Below are 24,058 nucleotides of genomic sequence, written 5' to 3'. Positions count from 1 at the left end.
TTGCAAACTGATTCAGAAGAACCGGATTCGCTCTTTTCCATTGAAGAGATGATCCCTCATGAATCCTTGATCCCCAATCCTCCAACTCCGGATTTAAAACCTCTACCCTCTGATTTGAAGTACATGCATCTCGATCTCGATGGTAGTCACCCTATAATAATTTCTGCTCACTTGACTACCGACGAAGCGGCACATTTGATTCATGTCATTCGTGAACACCGCTCCGCTATCGGATGGTCCTTAGATGATATCAAGGGAATAGACCCTAGCATATGCACGCATCGCATACATCTCAATGACGGCACAAAGACATCGCGAGAACCACAACGCCGCCTTAATCCCGCCATGAAGGAAGTGGTGAGAGAGGAAGTTTTACATTTACTTGATGCGGGTATCATATACCCTATCTTTGATAGTGATTAGGTTAGTCCTGTCCACGTTGTTCCCAAAAAGTCCGGCATTCAAGTTGTACAAAATGAAAATGGTGAGTGCATCTCTACTCGCATTCCATTAAAATGGAGAATTTGCATTGACTATCGTAAACTTAATGCCAGAACACGTAAAGATCACTTCCCTCTCCCATTCATTGACCAGATGCTAGAACGTTTAGCCGGTCATGCTTACTACTGTTTTCTTGATGGCTATTCCGGATACTTCCAAATTGTCATCGATCTCGCCGATCAAGAAAAGACAACTTTCACATATCCCTTTGGAACCTTTGCATATAGACGAATGCCTTTTGGTCTTTGTAATGCCCCAGGCACCTTCCAACGCTGCATGCTTCACATTTTCAGTGATATGGTGGAACGTTATATGGAAGTCTTCATGGTCGATTTTTCCATCTACGGGAATTCCTTTGGCGACTGCCTATCCAACCTTTCTAAAGTATTAACGCGTTGCGAAGAGAAAAATCTGGTACTCAATTGGGAGAAGTGTCATTTCATGGTTACCAAAGGACTTATTCAGGGTCATATTGTTTTGAAAGACGGGATAGAGGTTGATAAAGCTAAAATTGTTAAAATTTCTTCGCTACCTTTCCCACGTATAGTTTGTGATATCCATGCCCTTTTAGGCCATGTTGGGTTTTACAGGAGATTCATTCAGGATTTTTCTAAAGTTGCTCAACCTTTAACCAATCTCCTGCTTAAGGATGCACTATTCGACTTCAATTTCAATTGCAAACAAGCTTTTGATACTCTAAAAACCGCTCTGACTACCGCTCCTATCATTCAACCCCTTGATTGGTCTCAACCATTCGAACTAATGTGTGACGCTAGCGACTTTGCTATTGGTGCCGTACTAGGCCAACGACGTGATGACAAACCCGTTGTCATTTACTACGCTAGTAAAACTCTTAATGACGCTCAACGTAATTACACAACAACTGAGAAAGAGTTCCTAGCTGTTGTCTATGCTTTGGATAAGTTTCGCCCTTACCTAGTTGGAACATCCACCATCGTATATACTGACCATGCCGCACTTCGGTACTTACTCGCAAAAAAGGTCGCAAGACAACGATTGTTCCGCTGGATTCTTCTCTTGCAAGAATTCACCCTGGAAATCAAAGACAAGAAAGGAACCGAAAATGTCGTGGTCGACCATTTATCAAGGATGGTTGGTGACATTGATAGTGATTCTGAAGCCATCTGTGATTCCTTCCTGCATCGAATATTTGTACTCTATTTTCTCATCTCCATGGTACGGATATCGTTAACTACCTAGTTACCGAGGAAGTTCCTTCCTCTTGGTCACGCCCCGATCATAAAAGTTCTTATCCACTGTAAAATATTATTTTTTGGGATGACCCTACCTCTTTAAGTATTGTTCCGACCAACTCATTCGTTCTTTGCATTCCCGACCGGGAGCACACCGACGATTATCCTTTTGCCATGAACAATCTTGGGAGGTCATTTTAGTGGAAAGAAAACTGCGGCCAAGGTATTACAATATGGTTTTACTGGCCTACCCTTTTTCGCGATGCACCACGAAACATTGCATAGCTTGCATTATGGTTAACACCTAGGTCGAATTACCAAACGAAATATGATGCCCCTAAATCCTATCTTGATTGTGGAAATTTTTGATGTTTGGGGCATTGATTTTATGGGACCTTTCCTATTTCTCAAGGTTTTCTATACATTTTAGTCGCCGTAGACTATGTGTCCAAATGGATTGAGGCACTTTCGCATGTCACTCCAATGACCATAAGATCGGCCGTGAAATTTGTTAAAGAAAATATTTTCTCGCTTTGGTGTCCCCAAAGCTATCATCGATCGGGGGGTACACATTTTTGTAATAAAATTTTGGGTTTTAATGAAGAAATATGGAGTTACTCACAAAGTTGCTACTCCATATCACCCACAAACGAGTGGCCAAGTGGAAGTCTCCAACAGAGATAAAGTCTATTCGGAGACAACCGTCAACCCATCGAGAAAGGATCGGTCTCTCGCTATTGGATGCCTTGTGGGCATACCGAAAGACATTTAAGACGCTATATAGGATGTCTCCTTACCGCATTGTTTTGGAAAACCTTGTCATCTACCGTTTGAACTTGAGCATCGTGCCCTTTGGGCCATCAAAAGCCTCAATTACAATATCATCGATGCATGCGAAGTTTAAACCTGCAATTAAATGAGCTTGAGGAGATTCGGAGTGATGCTTATGATCTCTCAAATCCTACAAAACTAACATGAAAAGAGTGCACGACAAGCACTTTTTCAAGTAAGGATTTTAAAATTGGCCAAAAGTTTTACTGCATAACTCCAGTTACACATTTTTCCCGGTAAATTGAAAACACGATGGTCCGGTCCTTTCATTGGTCACCGTGAAACATTATGGGGCAATCTCTTTGCTTAATCCACAAGATAACAAATAAATTTCAAGTCAAGGGATAACGCCTAAAACATTACCACGAATTATGCTCACCGGATGTTGAATGCGGACTCTTCTTCTTCGGATCCGGTCTACCACAGACTAGATGTTTCGTTTTGCATCTTCAATCTTGTTTCTATATAGGGTGCCATTTTGGGTAGCCGGCCATCTTTTATCTTATGATCTCCATAGTTCTTTGAAGTGTGTGGTTGCAAGCTTTAACCTTAGTCCACAAAAACTCTATTTCGTAACCGAGTATAAATGTCTTCTCGCAACACGAAAGCAAACGTGCTTTTCGGGTAAACGATGGGTACCTAAAATTTCACCTCCTTCCTTCCTTCTTTCCCTTTCTACTCTCTACCTCGCGAACTTCAGCTAATCATTTGGTGTAAGTCTCACTCATCACGAATAGGGAATGGTCGTAGTACTTTTGCTCGTAAACGACGTGCACGAAGGATGGGCTGGTGTATGCATTGTCAAACACCCTTCTATCTAGGCCCGACTTCCTATCCGATACTAGCCAGGTTTAAGGTATACTTTTGTCGACATCATCACCAAGCGGGATAATCTTCGTCGCGCCCGTTTCTCCCCATTGTGTTGGGATTCGCCTTGAGAATCGACGTTAAAAGACTTCGATTCATCTTGAGAATCTGACGTTAAAAGACTCGACTCGTCTTGAGGATCTGACGTTAAAAGACTCACCTTGTAGATATGTTTATATTGGTGCCTTTTCCCTTTGCATTAAGTTTTGCACATGAGATTCGTGTCCAACCTCGGATGTCGCATACTTGGAACACAAACGGGCAATGGATTCCACCAGACCAACCCTAGAATTGGTTACTTTGAGTTCCCTTGGGGCGGTTTGAGGATAGCCATATGTAATAAGGGCAATTTTATTAGACCATAGCACGCACGGTCCAGGATGGTATCGTTCTGCCCCTAACCCCATAATACATAGAGGTAAAGTCATAGTTTGGCTGGATTGGGTTCGCTCTAGAGCCGACATGACAGTTGTCTATGATTTAAGATGGTGACTCTTCTGGACATCCAGTGTTTTTCACGTATATCTCCCTTGTATATAAATAAAACCATTGTTTATAAATAAAACACTCTCCTTCTTTTCAAAAACTCTTATGACCTTTGAGGATGACTCATACAATTGGATAGTATTTTTCGTGCCGATCATTTTGATATCTCATTCATCCAATTCGGAGTCCAAACGAGTCGTGGGTAAGCGTTTAGATTTTTTTAGGCTTAAATCGGCCTTTTGGCTTGATTTGGGCTTGGGAAATTTTTTGGCCCAACCAAAATATCGAAATATCGAGCCCTTTAAACCCGGATAACCCGACCACACGCGTCACCATCACTCATTTCTTCTTCCCTAAATTCCGGATCTTGCCCCCTCTCGTTTAAGTCTCGCACGAGACAGGCCCACACTAAATACAGGTCTCGCGACAGACCGGCTATAAACTCCGACAACAATTCCCTTCCGTCACAAATAAGTCCCATTTCTTCCCCTCATCATTAATCCATATCCAAATTCTCTCCCTAAGACCGAATGGCCGGTAAATAGCGATTTGTGTGGAGCAAATTTTTGGAAATTTATTTGAAAATGGGATGTTTGCTCCATTATTTGATAATGAAATTCACTCTAGAGGATGGGAGTACTTGTTATATGCTAATGGAGGGCTTTATTCTAAGGATTTGGTGATGAAATTCTACGATAATGGGAGCTTTAATGGCGACCATTTTTGGGTAACCGTTGAGGGTGTGCGCCACGAAGTCACACCTGTTTTGCTCTCCGGGATCACGGGCATTCCTCTGGTCGACCACGTGCTGACTCAGCAACAATCCATGTACCCACGGACTTACGACCTAATGCTCGACACGCTAATCAAGGGAGAGTACAACATAGATGGGAAATGCGCGTATCAGCGCTCGGTGCGACAGAACCTGCTGGCTGTGACTCAATGGTTGGGACTGAATGTCATTGGCACCTCGAAGCCCTCAGACATCAACAAGACCTTCCTCCACCTTCTTTGGATCCTCCAGGAGCGAAAGGGTAACTTCTGCATCGTTACCTTTCTTTTTGATATTATTACACATGCCACTCTTAGATCTGCCCCTCTTGCTGTTCTGGTAACACAAGTTATGATTACCTTGGGTTTTCTGTCCGCCACCCCGCTACTCCCTATAACACAATATGAGAATATGCTTGTCTTCAAGAAATGTATACAGGACCCTTGGGAACCCACAGCACCTAGGGCTGCTGAGCACGCTAGCGTAGGCTCCTCTCACCCACCCTACTTTGATGAGACTGCCATGAGTAAGATCACCCACCCCATAGAGGCCTTACGTACGCGTGTGAACAAAGTGGTCCGAGATATGTACACTTTCGCCCGGTATCGATGAGGGCGTGCACCTTGGGCGAAGTTAAGGACGATATGACCACTTTCCACGAAGTCGATGACGACAAAGATGGGCGAATTCCAAAGAGGAAATGAGAGCTTCCATGACCGCATTTTAGGACAATATGCTTACTCGCGTAACCCGGTTCAAATGAATGTTCATGGCGAGCCCGATCGATTCGTGCTCGTGATGGATACTCTTGGTGATATCCAGGAGCAGTTAGCATCCACGGGAGCTCGTATTGCACGACGTCGCAGGACTCCTGGTTCTTCTTCTGCAGCCCCCGAGGATTCTGCTACAGCCCCTGAGGATCATCAGTAGCTAGTTTATTTTTCTAGTCTTGTATAATATTTATGTCAGATATTTGATTTACGTGTTTGCATTTCCAGCTTAATAGTAGGTTATTTCCTAAAATAATTTACCTGGATATATTAGTTATGTCTAATATTATATTATATAGGTAGGAACATATATAATAATATTAGTAATAATAATAATAATAATAATAATATATATATATATATATATATATATATATATATATATATATATATATATATATATATATATATTAGATGTCACACTTAAAAAAAAAATTTACCGTAATCTAACGCACAAAAAACGGTCATGAAAACGCACAAAAAACGGTCAGAAAACGGTCATGAAAACGTTTTATTAAATGGTCAGAAAACGGTCATGAAAACGCACAAAAAACGGTCAGAAAACGGCAAAGTTCTTTCTATAAATAAGTTCAACACTTCCTCCACATTCACTCATTTCATATTCTTCCCTCTACGCTTCTTATTCTAAAAAATCATTTTTAATCCACTCCAAATTTCAAGCTTCATGGATGCACTAGAAAAGTTTGAGCAGCGGCAAATTGAATATGCTAATCAAGTCTTCATGCTTGTTTGTTTCATTATAGTAATGCTGTTAATGTGACATATAGTTCTATCTAATATTTAGGTTTGTATTTCATTTCCCGTATCATTATGTTGTGTTTCCATACCATTGTACGTTCTTACATCTTATTGTGATAGTATATCTACATTTTCCTTGTCCTTCTTCTTACGCTATATAAAAATTTAAAAAAAAAAAAAAAAAAAAAGGGCACTCCTTGTCACATGCCCCATTCTTCTCATCCACACTAAATCCACTTTTGCGCATATCTTAGAAGATACACGTGGTCTAACTACCCTGTGACACCTCGATCCGTATCTTTTACTTTTTCGGATTGGTGCCTATTTATAACAAGGATAGACACCTCAAAAATCTAACTTCCTTTTTTCCAAAAAAAATTTCACCACTCCATCTTTAATGGCCCTCACTCGAAGTTTCGTGCCCGAGCAAAATTTTATGGAAAATTTCCAAAATGGTCTTTTTCATCCCTTTTTTGACATAGAAATATCACGTCGAGGATGACACCCTCTTTTACATCATAAGCAAGCATTTTATTCCAGAGAATTGGTCTTGTTGTTCTATAAAAGCGGTTATTTCCAAAACGGGCAATTCTTTGTCCGTGCTAACGGATGCGAGCGTGAATTGACTATGGAAATCATCTCAGAGGTACTTCAAATTCCTATTACAAACCAAGGAGTACACCTTCAGGATTCACCTTTCGACAATATCAGGCATCTCATGTTTGCAACTATCCTTCACGGCGAATACAATCGGAAAAACCATATTGTTTATCAGCGATCTTTGCAAAAGAACCAAGTATCTGTGATCCAATGGGTAGCTCATAATGTGCTCGACACGTCTAAGACTTCGGAAATAACCAAACCCCTCCTCCATCTACTCTGGGTCTTACAGAGTAACTGCAATGATTTTTGCATTATTAAATTTCTCTGGAACGCGATCGCGACGCGGGGAAAAAAGGCAGCTCCTTTACCAACCATTGTGACACTTATCATGATACGTTGGGGTTTTTCTAGTACTTCTCCTCATACACCTCTTCGAACATCTAACATTCTTACCATTCACTCAGTATGTAGGAACGGATTTTGGAACCCCGACGTTGCAAAGAACCATGCCGGTGTAGAAACCGACGAAGATTGTTCCGCTGACAACATCTTCACTGAAAATGCATTATGCAACGTATTTAATCCCATGAAAGGGCTTCGTTTAATGCAACAAGGACTGATAACATTATTCAAACGTCAGAACATTATCATCAACAGTCTTCTTGAATTTCAGGACCTGCGGACAATAAACGAAGAGGAACAAGCACAATTCTTGCACAGCCACAACCAGTTCTTGGCAAATCACACTCTCATAATGGAGAACCACGCCGAGATTTACCGCATTGAAGCGAAAATGTTGCAAATCGGTCATTTGCGGATTAATTGACGCATAGAAAATCTTATAAATGGATCCCTCCCACAAAAGGATCCTCGCCGTTACTTGGGCCAATGAAACCATTTAAATTTTGCAATTTTATATTATTTGTCATTTTCTTTTTAGTTTTTAATTTTTCTATGGTAATTTGTTTTTACTTAATTATTCTCATCATACTCTAACATTTGTTTATCCTTGTCTATACAGGTCACATTTTGTTTTCACAATGGAAGCTCCAAAGATGATTCCAGAACAATCTTTCCATTTGTTGCTAAATTCTCCGGCATATGGACATCTTTTCAGAGACTACATCACTCAAGTTGGTTGGAACTCTCTTATTCTACACCCAGAGCAGACATACTCCCCAGGTTTGGCAACTTATTTTTATGATCACATGGAAGATCTACTAGCTGTCTAGGGTTTCCCTTTGAATGGTTTTACACTACGTATTGGTAACACCCGACACTCTTTTTACGAGCCAACTGTTGCTATGGCCCTAGACCTTCCTCCTCTTCAGCCATACCTCCCCATTCAATACATGATAGAGAATGACTTTAATGACTATTCTAGGGAAGATTTTGCTGCCCGGTATGGCGATGGCATCGCCCACGTCAGAGAACATGCCGAAGCTGGCCAATGGCCAGACTTCACTATTCCACTAGCCAGTATGACCATGAATGTTGGAACTGCCATGTTATTTATTCTTCTAAACATCATGGGGATTGGCATTTTTCCACCGCATCAAAGTCGGGCCGTAAAGACATTCCATGCATTGGCCCAACAACATACCGCCTTTGACATTCTGACAGACCTAGTAATTGAGAATCTTAAGAAGGCTCGGTCTTTTTTAAGCAAAGACTATATCACCCCGCCCGATTCTGACATGATGCGGGATAGTGAGGACGCATTCTTCCGCTTTGCGCCACCTTCAGACTGGGTAAAGGTCGACTCTATGTGTCCAACAAACAAGATAATTCGTTCTTTGCGATTTAGGACATGGCGACGCCCTGCAAGGTATCTAAAGAAAGTTCGTTCTTTCCCTGATAATGATAAAATGATAGCTCATCTAGACAATGCAAAAAAGAGGAAGTGGAGTGAAGTCTGGAAAGCTATGATAGATTGGCGGGATGCAAGGGAATGACATTTCTACAGGGACGAGGCAAGGATGGACTATCCCCGAGTTCAAGGTTGGGGCAATGTGAGTTGATGCATGTATATATTTGTTTTACGCTTTGATGTGAAATAAATAAATAACCTAACAGTGTGCTACTCTAAGAGTGTGCTTTTACTTTTATGATGTATAATATATAGTGTGTTACAATAAATTTCTGTGGAAGATGTCAGCTAGATTTTTGCTCAAAGCCTCTCAGGTATACTCTTTCTTCCTCTTAAACACTTTGAGGACACAGTGTCCGACTGTTTGGGGGTGGTGTGAACCTTTTGCAAAAATTAGGCATGCATAGTTGTATATAGTTTACTTAATGTCTAAATAAATGTATTTAGTGACAAATTCTCGTTTCCCTTCTATGATGAAAAATATTTAGAAATTTCACCCTAGCATCAGAATTAGGACTTGTTCTTAGAAACTTAATTTAATACGTATGCAATAGTTTTTACATCTTTTCATGAGCATTCATGGACTGACTATCATTAAATGTATACAACAGTAAGTTTCTGGGACCCACGGTTAGACAACTTAGTTTTCATATCCTGTAAGAATCTAACCAAAAGCCTCAAAATGTGTGATATATGAGTAATGACACAGATGAGTAGTTCTTCCGAATAGAGAAGTTCACACGTCTACTTACTTGATCACTATCCAAATCCTAGGTGAGAATTTAGGCCTTCTTTGGATCGATATAAGCAAAAAATTCACACCTGTAAAAAAAAATTTACAGCTAATCGCTCCACTGAACCTTTCATTAATCCTTTCTACTTCAGCAAAAAAATCATTACCTATCTATTAACCACAAATAAATAAGCCTACCTAGATGATGAGTATGAGAAATAGGATGAAGTGTAGAAAAATGAAGAGAAAAACCTTGTCACAAATCAAAATCAGTTACCTGTTTCAGAAGAAAAGAAAAAGAAAAAAATAGAAATATGTTTCCAAAAATCAAAAGAAATATCAAGGTTAGAATTCCCCACAAAAAAATCAAATCAAAAGGGAATACAAAAGCTTGAAAAATCCAAGTATGGAAACCCATGTTAGAAGCAGGAAAGAAAATAAGGATTCTCTAGTATAAATATCTTGAAGACCTTATTCTCTCATACTTATCATTTTTGAATTTTCCATTCCATTTTCTTTTACACTACCACCTAAGCCCCATAACACCTACAAAGACCTCTATCTCAATTAGGAATATGATAGTGTGATAATAAGTAGTAGTTGTGACTTATCGACCTCGGCTCCTCTGACTGTCATTGAGTATGTGAGGAAACATGTGCCCACTGCACACTGGAGATAGCAAAGCTTGAGTGGAAAAATAAGAGAGAAATTGTGTTTCAACACATACCTGTGAGAACCTAATTAAGGACGCTATCCAAAGGATCCAGAAACTACCCTGCTTGTACATTTCATTATTAGATCACTGCATGCATGCTCATACATAGATGTTTCGATTATTATATGTATATTAACTTGAATTTCGAAAGAATAAAATCCTTGTTTCCCCTGCGAGTGAGATGTCTAGATACCTGAGATTAATTATGGAAACAAGCCTTTGTTACTGAGTCGTTGTAGTATAAATGAAGTTTGTGAGTATCTTCTTTGGAAAACTCTCACAAGGCTATAACTCGTCCACTAGGGAATTCCTAGTGGTTCAAGGCCTTGTTGCATACGGTCAATGCAATCGCACTCTGTGAAATAAGATTTAGCTTAGGATAACACATTTTTGACCACTTATCATTTTAATGTCTCTTCTTTGCTTGAGGACAAGCAAAATGCTGTTTGGGGGTGGTGTGATAAGCACCCAAAACTGTAATATTAAACCCCGAGAGACATAGCATTTTGATCGATTATGTGTTTAATAATCATGCAATAATTATATTTTCGTATTTTTGCAGGTTTCCGTGTTTAAAATGAATATAATGATAAAACATGCATGAAGTACGGGAATACTAGAATATTTGAAGTTTCCCACTCAACCCTAGTGAAGCCAAACAGAGCCTGACTAGAGCCGAAGTTTCCAAAAGAACAAAACCAGTACAGAACAGGTCCACATATAAAGAAGCAGCAAACTTCCGAAGCTCAAATCGGATAAATCGGGGTGTCGACGTTGGCTAGTGAACTGCCAGAGCGACCAGGGCGACAAACTCTACGCGAAAGACGAAAAGTTTGTAAAACGCCAAAATCGGTGCATGCTTGGACATACTAAGTGGACCCACTCTGCAGGCCCAGAAGGCATGACGAGTCAACATAGGCAGGTGGCAAGTGATGGTTTTAATTTGGTGCCACCTCGCAATATAGAAGACACATACCAATTCAAACCAGGTGGTTTGAATTGAACTTAGCTAAAGGACGAAACCTTAATAAGGTAAAAGACAAAATTAAAACGGATAAAAACAAAACTTTGATTCTCAAAGTTTTGAATGTTTCAATTAGCATAAGGCTAAAACTCAATTAAATCATTCATGGACATCAGCCTATATATATGAGGGGGTAGCCTTCATATATTTTCCTTCAGCATTTTATGTTCTAGTTTCCGCTTAGCAGTAGTTAGTTTTAATTCAGCACTTACATTCCGTTATTTACTTTCCAGCAGCTTAAATAATGTAAGTCATTTACCCTTAATAACAGTCATTTCTTTTCTAGTGTAATTCCTGTCCTACATTTATTTACTTAATGTATACAACAAGTTTTATTATTCCTTCAATGACCATGAGCTAATCCCCCCCCTCAGGGGGAGGGTTATGCTGCTCGTGTGAGAATCTAGATTGACTCATTAATATTCTAGAATCACTACTTAGGAATTAGGCATAGATTAGACATCCGGTCCCAAAATGACTGAGACTGTACAAATTTGGAGTGCTGATGCTCCAGAACAGTCTCGGGCGCGACCCAAAATGTCTCGCGCGCGACTCTATGGTGTCAGACAGCTCTCCAATTTGTCCAGCTGATGTGGAATCGAGCCAGGAGCTGAAATGATAGTCTAGAGATGAAATATTAGTTCAACTCTTTATGCTAGTGTGATGCGGCTCAGAGATGTGGGCATGCGCTAGGGATCAATACTTTCGGCGCCGCCTCCAACACGAGGCAATTAGAGATGTAGTGATGTGGTAATATAAACTGTTAAAAAATGATTCTTACATGAGTATGATTTACTCTCTCCCTGTTTCTTTATTTTGGTTTACCTACATATAATCACCGTAGTAATTTACATTATTTGCATTACCGTTAATTTAATTAAAACCAACTAAAAAAAACCTAAAATCGTACTCACCAAAAGTTATAATTCCAGTTGTGAACCTTTTCCGAGCCCTAAGGTTTGAACGATCCCTTACTCGACCTATCCTACCAAACCCACGTGAGTAAGGTAACTTGACTAAAACGTACGACTATACGGACGTTGGACTTTGGACTTTGGACTTGGGTCTTTGGACTTCGGACTTTGGACTGTGGACCTCGGACTTAAGAAAATAAGTAACTGAAAACAATAAACGTGTAATACCAGTGTTTTATCACATTGCTTATCACCCTCAAAGTGATGGGCAGATTGAGAGGGTGAACCAGATTCTAGAGGACATGCTTAAAGCGTGTGTACTGGATTTTAAGGGTGGTTGGGAGGAGCATTTACCATTAGTGGAGTTTGCATATAACAGCAGCTATCAGTCGACTATTGGCATGGCACCTTATGAAGACTTATATGGACGACCTTGTAGATCTCCAGTATGTTGGGCTGAGATAGGTGAAGCTACGCTTTTAGGACCTGACCTGGTTTGGGAAACTATAGAGAAGGTGACTTTGATTAGAGATAGGATTTGCACAGCCCAGAGTCGACAAAAGAGTTACGCTGATAGACACCGCAGAGATTTGGAGTTTCAAAGAGATGACTTTGTATTGTTAAAGGTCTCCCCCATGAAGGGCATTCAGCGTTTTGGTAAGAAAGGCAAGTTGTCACCGAGATATGTTGGACCTTTCCGTATAATGGACAGGATATGGTAGGTTGCATACCTCTTAGAGCTACCTGAGCGGCTTGCTGGAGTTCATAATGTTTTCCATGTGTTAATGTTGAGGAAGCATTTAAAAGACGATGATCATCCATGTGTTATTGACTTGGATGAGGTGACTCTTCTGCCTGATGCTTCTTATGAGGAGGTTCCTTTACGTATCATCGACCGTAAGGAACACACACTACACTTAGTTAAGGTAGTATGGAGTCATCACAGTGAGCATGAAGCGTCTTGGGAGCGAGAGGCTGATATTCGAGCGGAGTATCCTTGTCTTTTTTAGGAGTAAGGTACACCGTGTGTGTTAACTTAAGACTGTAGAGTTCACCTCACACCGTTATGATGAGTATTATAGTGATATCTGTTTGATATGAATATGACATGTTAGATTAAACTAGTTTGCATTTCTAAATTTATGGTATACTTTATATGTCTTATTCGTTGGTTATGTTAGTTGTTGTGTACTATTAAGAAGTGGTTTGCCGAGATCTTTATATTTTAGCAATGTTGAATTTCGAGGGCGAAATTCTTTTTAAGTGTGGAAGTATACCCCAAACCTTATATATAGTAATAGGGCTTTTTTTTTTTGTGTTAGGCCCAATAATAACCTAGTACCTTTCAACCCATGAAGAAAACCCACAAAAAAAGGAAAAAACAGTGCGTACACCTTATTCGATTTGGACTTCGACTTCTTATTCCTTTCATCTCGATCTTTGTTTTCTCAATGTCTCCACAAGAGATAGGTTACGGTTTTGTTGTGGGGCAAGTATATGCACTTTTCCCAATTAGTTGAGTGGCTAAAGACCTTCTAATCAATCTTCTTCACAATTGCTATAATATACAAAGTAGGGTTTTGGTGGGGTGTCGGATTTGGAGCTAAATCAAAGATATTTCGTGGGTTTGATCTTATTTAAAGCTAAAGGAGTCGAGGCAAGTGACTCTACCTTCAAATCTCCTTAAGTTTAATTGGAGTTTGTGGTTGAAAATGAGTAGAAATATATTGTATTATTAACAATTAGTGTTATAGCTTTTATATCTATAAATTATAGAGTATTTATGCTTTGATTATGATTAGTTATATTCTAAATTATCTAGGAGATTAGTAATTGTTCTTTATGAAGTGATTTTTCTTATTATTGAATATCGAGTAATAAGTGTTAGCTTGTATAGTTATTGTGTGAAGGAAGAAATGATGTATGATAAGCTTGTTAGACGTTCCTATTATATGATAGTGTTTAGACAGTAGTAATATACTAATCCATGACAATAGGATGATGTCTATTCTCAAAAATTGGTATATTATGTTTTACTTTCGTATTGACATTATTTGGGGTGGAATTGATTTTATTATCTAAGTGTTGGATATACATATTTGTGATTATTGGTTATGGGAATGGTCTTCACGTTGAACCCAGGTCACTCAAGGGGCGTACGTTGAATCCACGTACTTTGACGAAAGTGGCAGCTTCGATCATGTTGAACCCATGGGTTAGAGTGGCGGTAGAGTTGGGACTACCATGTTGAACGCACTGCTAAACATGGCGATCGATACCTTGAGTGAATGGTGAAGAACCATTTGTACCATATACGTATGAGAATGTATTACCTATATGTTATGTAGACCTCGGTATTTGTTATGTGTTATGCAAAGTGATGTTTAATATATTTGAGATTTATCATAAGGTATATTGTGTTGTGTGTTTTATTTTCCTTGTTTCCAATTCATATTCTAATTATCTTAATGGCTTGTTGATAGATTTGCTTGCTCGGCGCGTTGACGTCTTTATATAAATTCTTTTGCAGGTGATCCATGTAGTTGACGGAGTGTCGCTTAGATAAGCTTAGTGGGTTCTTGTCTTGTTCATGTCTTTTGGTTATTTTGTTGTTTTACAAAGGTATGCAAAACCTTGGATCTATTTTAAGATGTGATCTTGTAATCTCTATTTTTGGATTTAGTTGTAACTATCAAACTTTGATAGTTTTGTAAACTTCCATCTTTACACATCTCCTCTAGGATGGAATACTCTTTCAAGCTTTTATTTTAGCCTTGTGAACTTGATGCAGTTCTAGTGCCATTTCTTTAGTGTTTCAGACCGGCCGGATGGAATGCTATAGAAATTGGGGCGTTATACCACAACACAAATATGTACCGTGGTTCGGCCAATGATGCTTAATTCCACAAGAGCTAATCCTTTTATAAGTTTGGGAAGGAAGATTACAATCACTCCTCTCAAGTCTCCCTCCTCTCTCCTTACAAGCTTTTTCTCTTTGCAAAGGTTCTCTCTCAATTTTGATTGCTCTCAAAATTGGGTTTCTATTTAAGACTTAGTTTTCCAGAACCTAACTTCTGTTTTTATAGTAATCTAAAATTTCGGCACGTTTGCAAAATTTCGCATTTACTTTAGAAAAATCGAAACTTGAAATGTTAAGGCATGAGCGCGGGCACGTTCTTGGCAAGGCCAATCTGAGCGCGTGCGTGCTTTCTTATTTTTCCATCCCAAAACTCTAGTAGACATGTTTTGTAAGAGGCTGAAAAAAAAACTATCTTCTTTTTCATGGCAAGGGCGCGGGTGCACCTTGGTCATGGCCAATCTGAGCGTGTGCGCGCTCAGACCTCTTCACATGAACAGTACCTGTTTCTTTCCTTCATACTCATTCTCATGTGAGGGATAACACCAATCTTCCCCTCCGGAACAGTGAGGGGGGATACCTCCATGCATTCCCAAATCAACAGGAGGAGTGTGCTACCATTTCGGCGGTAGCACAACAAACATCAAACTTACCTTTCGGTAAGACTTTGGTCATCATGTTAGACCCGTTTTTGTTAGTATGGATCTTCTCAATACACAAATACTTGTCTTCGAGAACTTCTCTAATCCAATGATAACGTACATGTATGTGTTTGGATCTAGAATGAAAACTCGGATTCTTGCTTAAATGGATGGCGCTCTGACTGTCACATAGAACTACAAACTGTTTCTTCTTTACCCCTAGTTCATCGAAGAACCTCTTCATCCATAACATCTCTTTGCAACACTCAGTGGCTGTAATATACTCGGAATCTGTAGTAGAGAGGGCAATACATTTTTGCAACTTAGATTGCCAAGAAACTTCTCCCCCTGCAAAAGTAAACAGATAACTGGAAGTGGACTTCATAGAATCAACATCACCTGCCATGTCTGCATCTGTGTAACCTTCAAGCAAGGTTTTACTCCCACCAAAACACAAACACGCTTTAGAAGTGCCCTTGAGATATCTCAATATCCAATTAACACCTTCCCAATGCTCTTTACCCGGATTTGACAGAAAACGACTTACAACACCAACGGCGAAAGCAATATCCGGTATTGTACACACCATTGCATACATCAAGCTGCCCACTGCGGATGCATAAGGAATCTTTTCCATTTGACTATGCTCATGCTCACCCTTTGGACACATCTTTGGTCATGCGGAACTGGCCACAAAGCGAACAACTGATTGGCTTCGCTTGATTCATGTTGAATCTCTTCAACACCTTCTCAATGTAGCTTTCTTGAGAAAACTACAACTTTCCACTCTTTCTGTCACGAGTGATCCGCATCCCAATTATCTGCTTTGCTTGACCCAAATCGTTCATCTCAAATGACTTACTCAAGTCTTTCTTCAGCTTGGATATCTTATTGATGTTTTGTCCAACTATCAATATATAATCCACATACAACAAGAGCACTATGAAATCCCCATCTGGAAATTTTTGAACAAACACACAATGATCGTAAGCGGACTTCATGTAGCCATGCTTCATCATAACGGAATCAAACTTTATGTACCACTGTCTTAGTGCCTGCTTCAACCCATACAAACTCTTTCTTAGCTTGCATACCAGGTGCTCCTTGCTTTTGACCTCAAACCTTTATGGCTGGTCCATGTAGACATCTTCTTCAAGGTCTCCATGAAGAAAAACTGTCTTGACATCTAGTTGCTCAATCTCTAGGTTCATACTTGTGGTAAGACCCAATACCACCCTGATAGAAGTCATCTTAACTACAGGAGAGAAAATTTCATCAAAGTCAATATATTTCTTTTGACCAAATCCCTTCACAACAAGGCGAGCTTTATGCCTTGGATGTGGATTTGAAGATCCACTTATTCTTGAGAACTTTTTTCCTTTCGGTTTCTCAACTAAGTCATAAGTGTGATTCTTATGCAAAGAACTTAACTCATCATGCATGGTCTTCAACCACTTCTCCTTGTCTATACCTTCAAGAACCTCTTGATAGTACATAAGTTCTCCACCATCAGATAGTAAAACATACGTATGTGGTGGATACCTGGTTGAAGCTTGTCTTTCTCTCTTGGATCTCCTTACCCTATCTTCTAGTGGCTCAGGAGGATGCACTTTTGCTTGTTCAAGTGGTGGTTCATGCACTTCTTCTGCATCTTCTATATCAATAGGTTCTATCCCATCATGAGCAATATGATCATCATCATGAGCTTCAAACCCATAGTTCTCTGCATTCTCAATGCCTTCTACACGTTCCATAGTAGGAACTTCTGGTTCTAAGTCAACAAGATCATCTATGAAAGCTTCTAGCTTCTCACCATTCTCAAGGTCAGCTATGGTTTGGTCTTCCAAGAACATAACATCTCGACTTCGGATTACCTTCTTGTTAATCGGATCATAAAGTTTGTAGCCAAACTTTTTATCCTCATAACCTAGAAAAATACACTACTTGGCTTTGTCATCAAGCTTGGATCTCTCATCCTTGAAAATATGAACAAATGCCCTGCACCCAAATACCCTAAAGTATCCATAATCAACATCTCTGCCTGACCATACTCTCTCTGGATAATCACTATTTAGAAGTTCCAAGGCGATAGGTTGATCACATGTACGACTGTGCACATTGCTTCTACCCAGTAACTCCTTGATAACTTAGAGTGAGACAACATGCATCTCATCCTCTCTACAATGGTACGGTTCATCCTCTAAGTTATACCATTGTGTTATGGAGTCTTGGGAATGGTCTGCTCATAACGAATCCCATGACTCTTGCAATACTCTTCAAATGGCCCAATGTACTCTCCCATATTATCTGAGCGAATACACTTCAAAGGCTTCCCTGACTCTCTTTCCACCATGCTATGGAAAGTCTTGAACACGCCAAGTATTTCATCCTTGGTCTTCAAACTAGATGCCCATATCTTTATTGACGCATCATCAATAAAACTCAAGAAGTACAAAACTCCCTGTGGGACTTCACTTTCATAGGACCACATAAATCTGTGTGTACTAGCTCAAAGACATTCTCTTTTCTGTGAGAAGGGAATCTTTGAAAAGACACCCTGTGTTGCTTTCCAACAAAACAATAAGTACATATATTTAAATATGTACCTTTTATGTTTGGCAATGCCTTTTGCTTGACAAGAATTTCTATGCCTTTTTCTCCCATATGACAACCTCTTATGCTATAGTTCAGATGAAGCTTCTTCTTGTGCCGCATTCAACTCTGCTTTACACAAACTAACATGTGTCTTGTAAAGCAAGCAAGTTTTCTTCCCTTTGGCTATTTCAATGGAATCTCTCTCAGTTTTCATACCCCGTTACCAAACGAGTTTTGAAAGCCAACATCATCTAACTTCCCAATAGAAATTAGGCTTAGCCGAATGTCAGGGACATGTCTTATATCCTTGAGTGTCAAGGTGTAGCCGACATTGGTTTCTACATGAACATCCCCAATGCCTATAATCTTCGAGACGCCACTGTTACCCATTTTCACTTCACCAAATTCACAACAGTTATAGGTAGCGAATAATCCCCTGTACGGTGTGACGTGATAAGATGCTCTTGTATCTATCACCCACTCTGTATCTTGACATGAGGTACTAACACATCACTCACCACAATCTGACACAATACCCACTAAACCATCATCACTTAAAGAAGGGAGATGCATGCACTAAACAATTCTCCTCTGCTGTTTCATTTTAAATTTGGAAAGAAAATAATTGACCATGTTCATATATCAGTGAAACAATCTTCACTACTCTATATTTGATACATGCTCATAAAACTCATCATTCAAATTACATTCGTAGGCCTCAAATTGCGAAAAGAGCAGATGGGTCATCAATTATATTGGACTTCTTTAAACCTCTAGAATGGTCACTGTGGGTTTCCATAATCTGTCCAACTCTGGCAATGGTGCTCCCTTACCGCAGCAGGAGCACAGAACAGTATCCGAAAAGTTTATACATAGCGGATGGCAGATATGGCCACATTCAAATCTCTCACAGTTGTCACTAGGCACATCACTGTGACAGGCAGGGGGCACTCTGCAAATAACCAATCAAGTATAAGTAATTTCTTAAGAGAAAATCCAAAAACAAAAAAGAAAATAAAATCAAGGGGACAAGATAATGCCATTTGAAGCTTCTGCAGGTACTAGTGGAGGAGCATGAAGTTGCAAGCTCACTACAGGTGTAGTAACATTGCTCCTTTGCTGACCAACAACCGATGCAGCGACATGCTGATCAACGTGATGTGATTGTGCTTCAGATGCCACACTGTAGTTTCTATGTGGAGCAACAACCTGACGTGAGTGTGCTACAACTTCAGGACCAATGTTGGTCTGCTGAGCACCAACCAGTGGAGTGCTTACTTCGGATGCAGATACCCTGTTCTGGTTTTCCTGTGGTAGCTCGGTCAACTTATCTGTGAGTTCCAAAGGATTCACACATTCCCAATTCTCATCATCTGTAATAGTTTCAGTTGCAGGAATGATTCTAAGCATCATGAATTGTGGACAAGTACTGAACATAAATAAAGCCTTTCCTATTTTAACATACACAATCTACCATATGAAAGTTTAACCTGAAACAAAGATGTTGTGAACTATCAATAGCTTTAATTTGTGGTTGCTTCCCATGTTTCAGGTACATGCTGACAAAAATAAAAGACATGCATGTTGACATATTATGTAACTCTCTTGTTTTCCACTATAGCTCATCTTATAACCAGAAAAAAGCCTCATTAAACCAAAAGTTCATATTTGTTTTTTGTAGATAATACGAAAATAAGTCAACAGAAAATGCAAAGACATCAATTATGTCTATACCAATGCGAAAGCATAGATATAATTAGTACATCAGTTCTGACGGCCCTTGTGAAAGAATTTTCGAAACAAAGCAAGGATGGATCAAGTTTAAGCAACATAGGATGCGGTATAATATGGTATGTGTTTTATCACATGGCTGCTTTTATGCATTAATTGTATATTACTGAGGGATCTCCCCCACCACAATCCAAGTGTATGTCCTATTTTCATCTGGAAAAAAAAGCACTATTGCTATTAAAGAGGCCAGATGTGACGGCAACATGATCGAGCGACATAATTAGTAGTATATGTTTATTGTATTTCTTGGATCGTAGACATTCTAAAATGAGGAATTGCTGCTTCTTATGTAATGTATACGATACGATTGGTCATATGTCATTTACAAAACTGAAATGAGAATGCAGGAAAAACATTGGTACTGGTTGTGGATTACCTGGAGTAGACTCATGATAATTGAAGAAGTCGTCTGGATTGAACATCCTTTGATCATTGGTGTCTAGAGGGATTACAATATTAGCAACATTAGTATATCCAATCCAGTGGGATCTACACTATCAAAAATATATGCAAACAAGTCTGCTGTACTTAAGCAGAGTGAATGAATAAAAATAGTGTTAAATATTCAATAATCAAGTGTCATATTTCCATTTCAACAACGAAAACTAAAATGCAGGAAAAGGCAATGGTTCTAATCATAGAATGTCTTCAATAACTTGTGTCATTGGATTGATTAAGTTGGCTGAAGAAAACATCCCTTGATCTGCAGTGACAGGAGGGACTCATTTTGATTAACATAGGCAAAATGTTAATGGTGCATGTACACAACTAACGAAGGGCTTCTGGTTCTGCTGCTCTAACACATTCATACTAATAAGTAATAATACTTTCTCTGAGAATGGGCATATGGAAATGATAGTGTCAGTAGGCATGTAATATACCTGTAATGCCTTGTGCAGAGGCATTGCTTAAGTTGACATCTCAATCCTGACAGAATGACCTGCAAGTATAGCAACATATATAAGTCAACAATAAAAGTTTTCTTACAGAAATGTACAATATTCCTCATTACTCAAGACAGTATCAATTTTATACCTATTACAGCTGTCACAACTAATCTATAACAAAACCCAATATAAATTACAGCAAGTTAACAACTTATACTCTGTTATTGTGTACATAATTGAGTGATGAAACTGCTTCTGCATCTGTTCTGATATATAGTTAATAACAGACAATTCCAATGAAACAAAAGGAAGATTAGAATGCAGAAGGCCAGTAAATTACTGCAACAAACAATCTAAAAGATGCAGGTAAATGGACTTTTCAAGGTAAAATCAACAAACAAAAATATGACGGGGCAAAATAATACCGTCTAAAGCTTCTGCAGGTATTACTAGAGGAGCATGAACTTGTAAATTTGCTACAGAGGTAGTAACATTGTTCCTTTGCTGACCAACAGCCTGTTGTGAATCTGCTGCAGATGCAGTGACATGAGCATGCTGACCAACCTGTTGTGAGTGTGCTTCAGATGCCACACTGTTCCTATGTTGCGCAACAACCTGACATGAATGTGCTTCAGCTACAGGGTCACAGTTGCTTTGCTGAGCACCAACCAGTGGTGTGCTTACTTTGGTTTCAGATGCACTAGGCCTGTTCTGGTTTTCCTGTGCTTGTCGATTCAACAGATCTGGGAATTCCAAATAATTCACATATACAGGATTCTCAACAACAGAAATAGTTTCACTTGCAGGTGTGATTTTAGGCATCATGAATTATGGAAAAATACAGAACATAACCCTTTCCTATATTAGCATATAGAATCTACCATATGAAAGTTTAACCTGAAACAAGAAAAAGTAAACTATTTATTAATAGCTTTAATTTACGGTTTCTTCCCATGTTTGAGATACATGTTGACAAACTATGTATAAACCAATAAAGACATGAATTACGTCTTAACAATGCGAACTCCAGAAATACATAGATGTAAATCTGACGAACCTAGCACAAAAGCATTTTTGAAACAAAACAAGGATGCAGAAGGCCAGTAAATTACTGCCACTGAATACATACCTAAATGAACTGGTGCAGTTGCAACAGTAGTAGCATTTAGTGGTGGACTTTCTTGACCCGCAGTCACATTTGAAATCACGTTGGAACTGATACTGGCACCTTGAGAACTGTAAGGATTACCACTGGATCTGGGTTCTAAGCGTTGTCTTAGTTCATTAACCTGTCTTTGCTCTTGACCATGGTGTGATCCATAAGGACTTGACCTGGGATATCCTACTCCTTGAGCCCTTCTTGCATCTCTAGTACGTGTAGGTCCAACAGCCCCATGAGACGATGTTGAGGAATCTCTATCGCGTCTTCTTTCAGAATTGATGTCTGTTACTGTTGTTGTGTTGTTATTATTTGCATCTCCAGTTGCGGATTCTTCTGATCTATTCATCCTTATTCTTCAAGAACTTTCAGTATGCTGGAAAAATTCCAATACAAGATAGAACAATAAAATGTCAGAAATGCAAGAAACAAAGCTTATTTAACATTAGTTATTGGATTTTGAACAAACAAGATTAAAACTCTGTAGAGTTTCGTCAAGAAAATGCAAGAAACTCAGGAAGAATGCGTTAAAACATGCATAAAGAAATTAATAGGAAAGATTACAAACAATAAAGTTAACTGAGTACCCAAGAAGAGATTATCAATCACATTTCATTCTTGTAGAAACGAAATGCAAAATAGATGTATTATAGCAGCAAGAAAAGTAACAAGAAGAAGAAAGAAAAAAAATGAATTATACTTTTCAAGAAAACGTCAGAAATGCAAGAAATGGAGTTGAACCATCATAACAGCAAGAAAAAGAAAGAAGAAAAACTAACAGTGCTTCGGTAGAATGGTTGATGATCACAGCTTCTTTGGTATCGTATCGGGTTGACTTTGAACGAGAATAAAGCTGTTACCAAGTTTGTGAGTGATGATGTCCAAGTTTCAGTCACGTGTTGTTGAAAGTTGTCTACGTCGGGTCCTAAGTTATAACTGTAGGAAAAAAAAAAATGGAATATCATTAAAATCTGGAAAGTCGAAATTTTACTTTTGACTCATATCATTAATTTGGGTGCAAAATGCCACTTAAAAAAAATGATCTGTTCATAACATAAGAAAATAATGCAGCTCAAACGTAACATGTCTAGGTGGTCAAGGTTTGTGACATCGAGCTCAATTGAACAACTAATTTCAAACCAAACCACATTTTGGGGTCCGTTTTAATTGTTAGGGGAAGTAATTTTTTCTCAAATGTCAAAATTCCAAATTTGTACGTTCATTACAATAAGCAATTTAACTAAAAATGATGAAATAAATCTGAATAAAATAAACCTAGGCTGGAATTGTAGAATCTCAGGTGATCGGTGCCGCCCTCTTCGTTCCGCCAAGCTCGCTTCACATGGAATTGATGGGCCTACTTCTTCAGTAACAAATTTTAGTCCTTCTTCTGTACCCAGTACCCAACACCATTTTATTTTTGCCCTTTCTTAGAAACGAACAAATTGGATGAGAGAGAAAAGAAAGTGTGTTTATTCAGAACAAGACTGAAAAAGAGGTTGGAATTTGGCGCCAAATTAGCCTTTTCTTTTCACTGCAGCCATAACGGGCTATTTAAGGGGTCTGATTTCCTTTGGGCTTTGGCACTTGATCCGCTTAACTTTTGTAGTACTTGATGTCTTGATCCATGTAATATTCCAAAAACCACAATGTCAAGCTGCGCCTACATATTGGCTACAACATCCCCCTTCACATTTTCACTTACTAAGTTACTATATCATATATATACTAGTAGTAGTGGAAACAAAACATACAACTCACATTCTAGAGTACTATCACATAGAGAAGCCAGGTAGTCAGCTAGCACTATTTGATTCTATGTAAGTATGAGCAAAGCTTATACAATCAAAATAGTGTACACATGAAATCTATCAACAGACAACTGTAGCTATTGTTGTATCACACTCTCCTTACTCTTCACTCTACTCTGATGCTCAGTCTCACTCTCTCCTCTAATGAATTTTCGGCCTCTTTTCCCTTCACATCTCTTTCTCTTTATACCCCTTCCATCCTTCATCCCAGACGTCCACCTGTCTCCTTATCACTCGGTCTCCTTTCTTCTCGTACAC

The 24,058-nt window shown here is 39.1% G+C and overlaps 1 protein-coding gene across 4 annotated transcripts; it reads right to left on the bottom strand.

Moving 5' to 3' along the window:
• Positions 1-18,724: 18,724 nt before the first annotated feature.
• LOC147516857 (uncharacterized) lies at positions 18,725-22,909 on the bottom strand. Of its 4 annotated transcripts, XM_086589334.1 has the most exons (8): positions 22,769-22,909; positions 21,960-22,365; positions 21,256-21,573; positions 20,825-20,883; positions 20,320-20,382; positions 19,643-19,711; positions 19,193-19,525; positions 18,725-19,104 (listed from the first exon to the last, which is right to left on the bottom strand). In XM_086589334.1, exons 2-4 carry the CDS (start codon positions 22,336-22,338, stop codon positions 20,852-20,854), a joined length of 729 nt encoding a protein of 242 aa, XP_086445460.1. In that variant the 5' UTR covers positions 22,339-22,365; positions 22,769-22,909; the 3' UTR covers positions 18,725-19,104; positions 19,193-19,525; positions 19,643-19,711; positions 20,320-20,382; positions 20,825-20,851. The 4 variants fall into 4 exon arrangements, with proteins under 4 accessions (XP_086445460.1, XP_086445459.1, XP_086445458.1 ...); XM_086589333.1 differs by having other exon boundaries at positions 18,725-19,525; XM_086589332.1 differs by lacking the exon at positions 19,643-19,711.
• Positions 22,910-24,058: the final 1,149 nt, after the last annotated feature.

The sequence above is a fragment of the Coptis chinensis genome, chromosome 2, assembly GCF_015680905.1.
Source record: "Coptis chinensis isolate HL-2020 chromosome 2, ASM1568090v1, whole genome shotgun sequence".
In the NCBI taxonomy this organism is placed as follows: domain Eukaryota; kingdom Viridiplantae; phylum Streptophyta; class Magnoliopsida; order Ranunculales; family Ranunculaceae; genus Coptis; species Coptis chinensis.
Note: the sequence above shows the minus strand (reverse complement) of the source record. Positions and strands in the feature narration are given on the sequence as shown.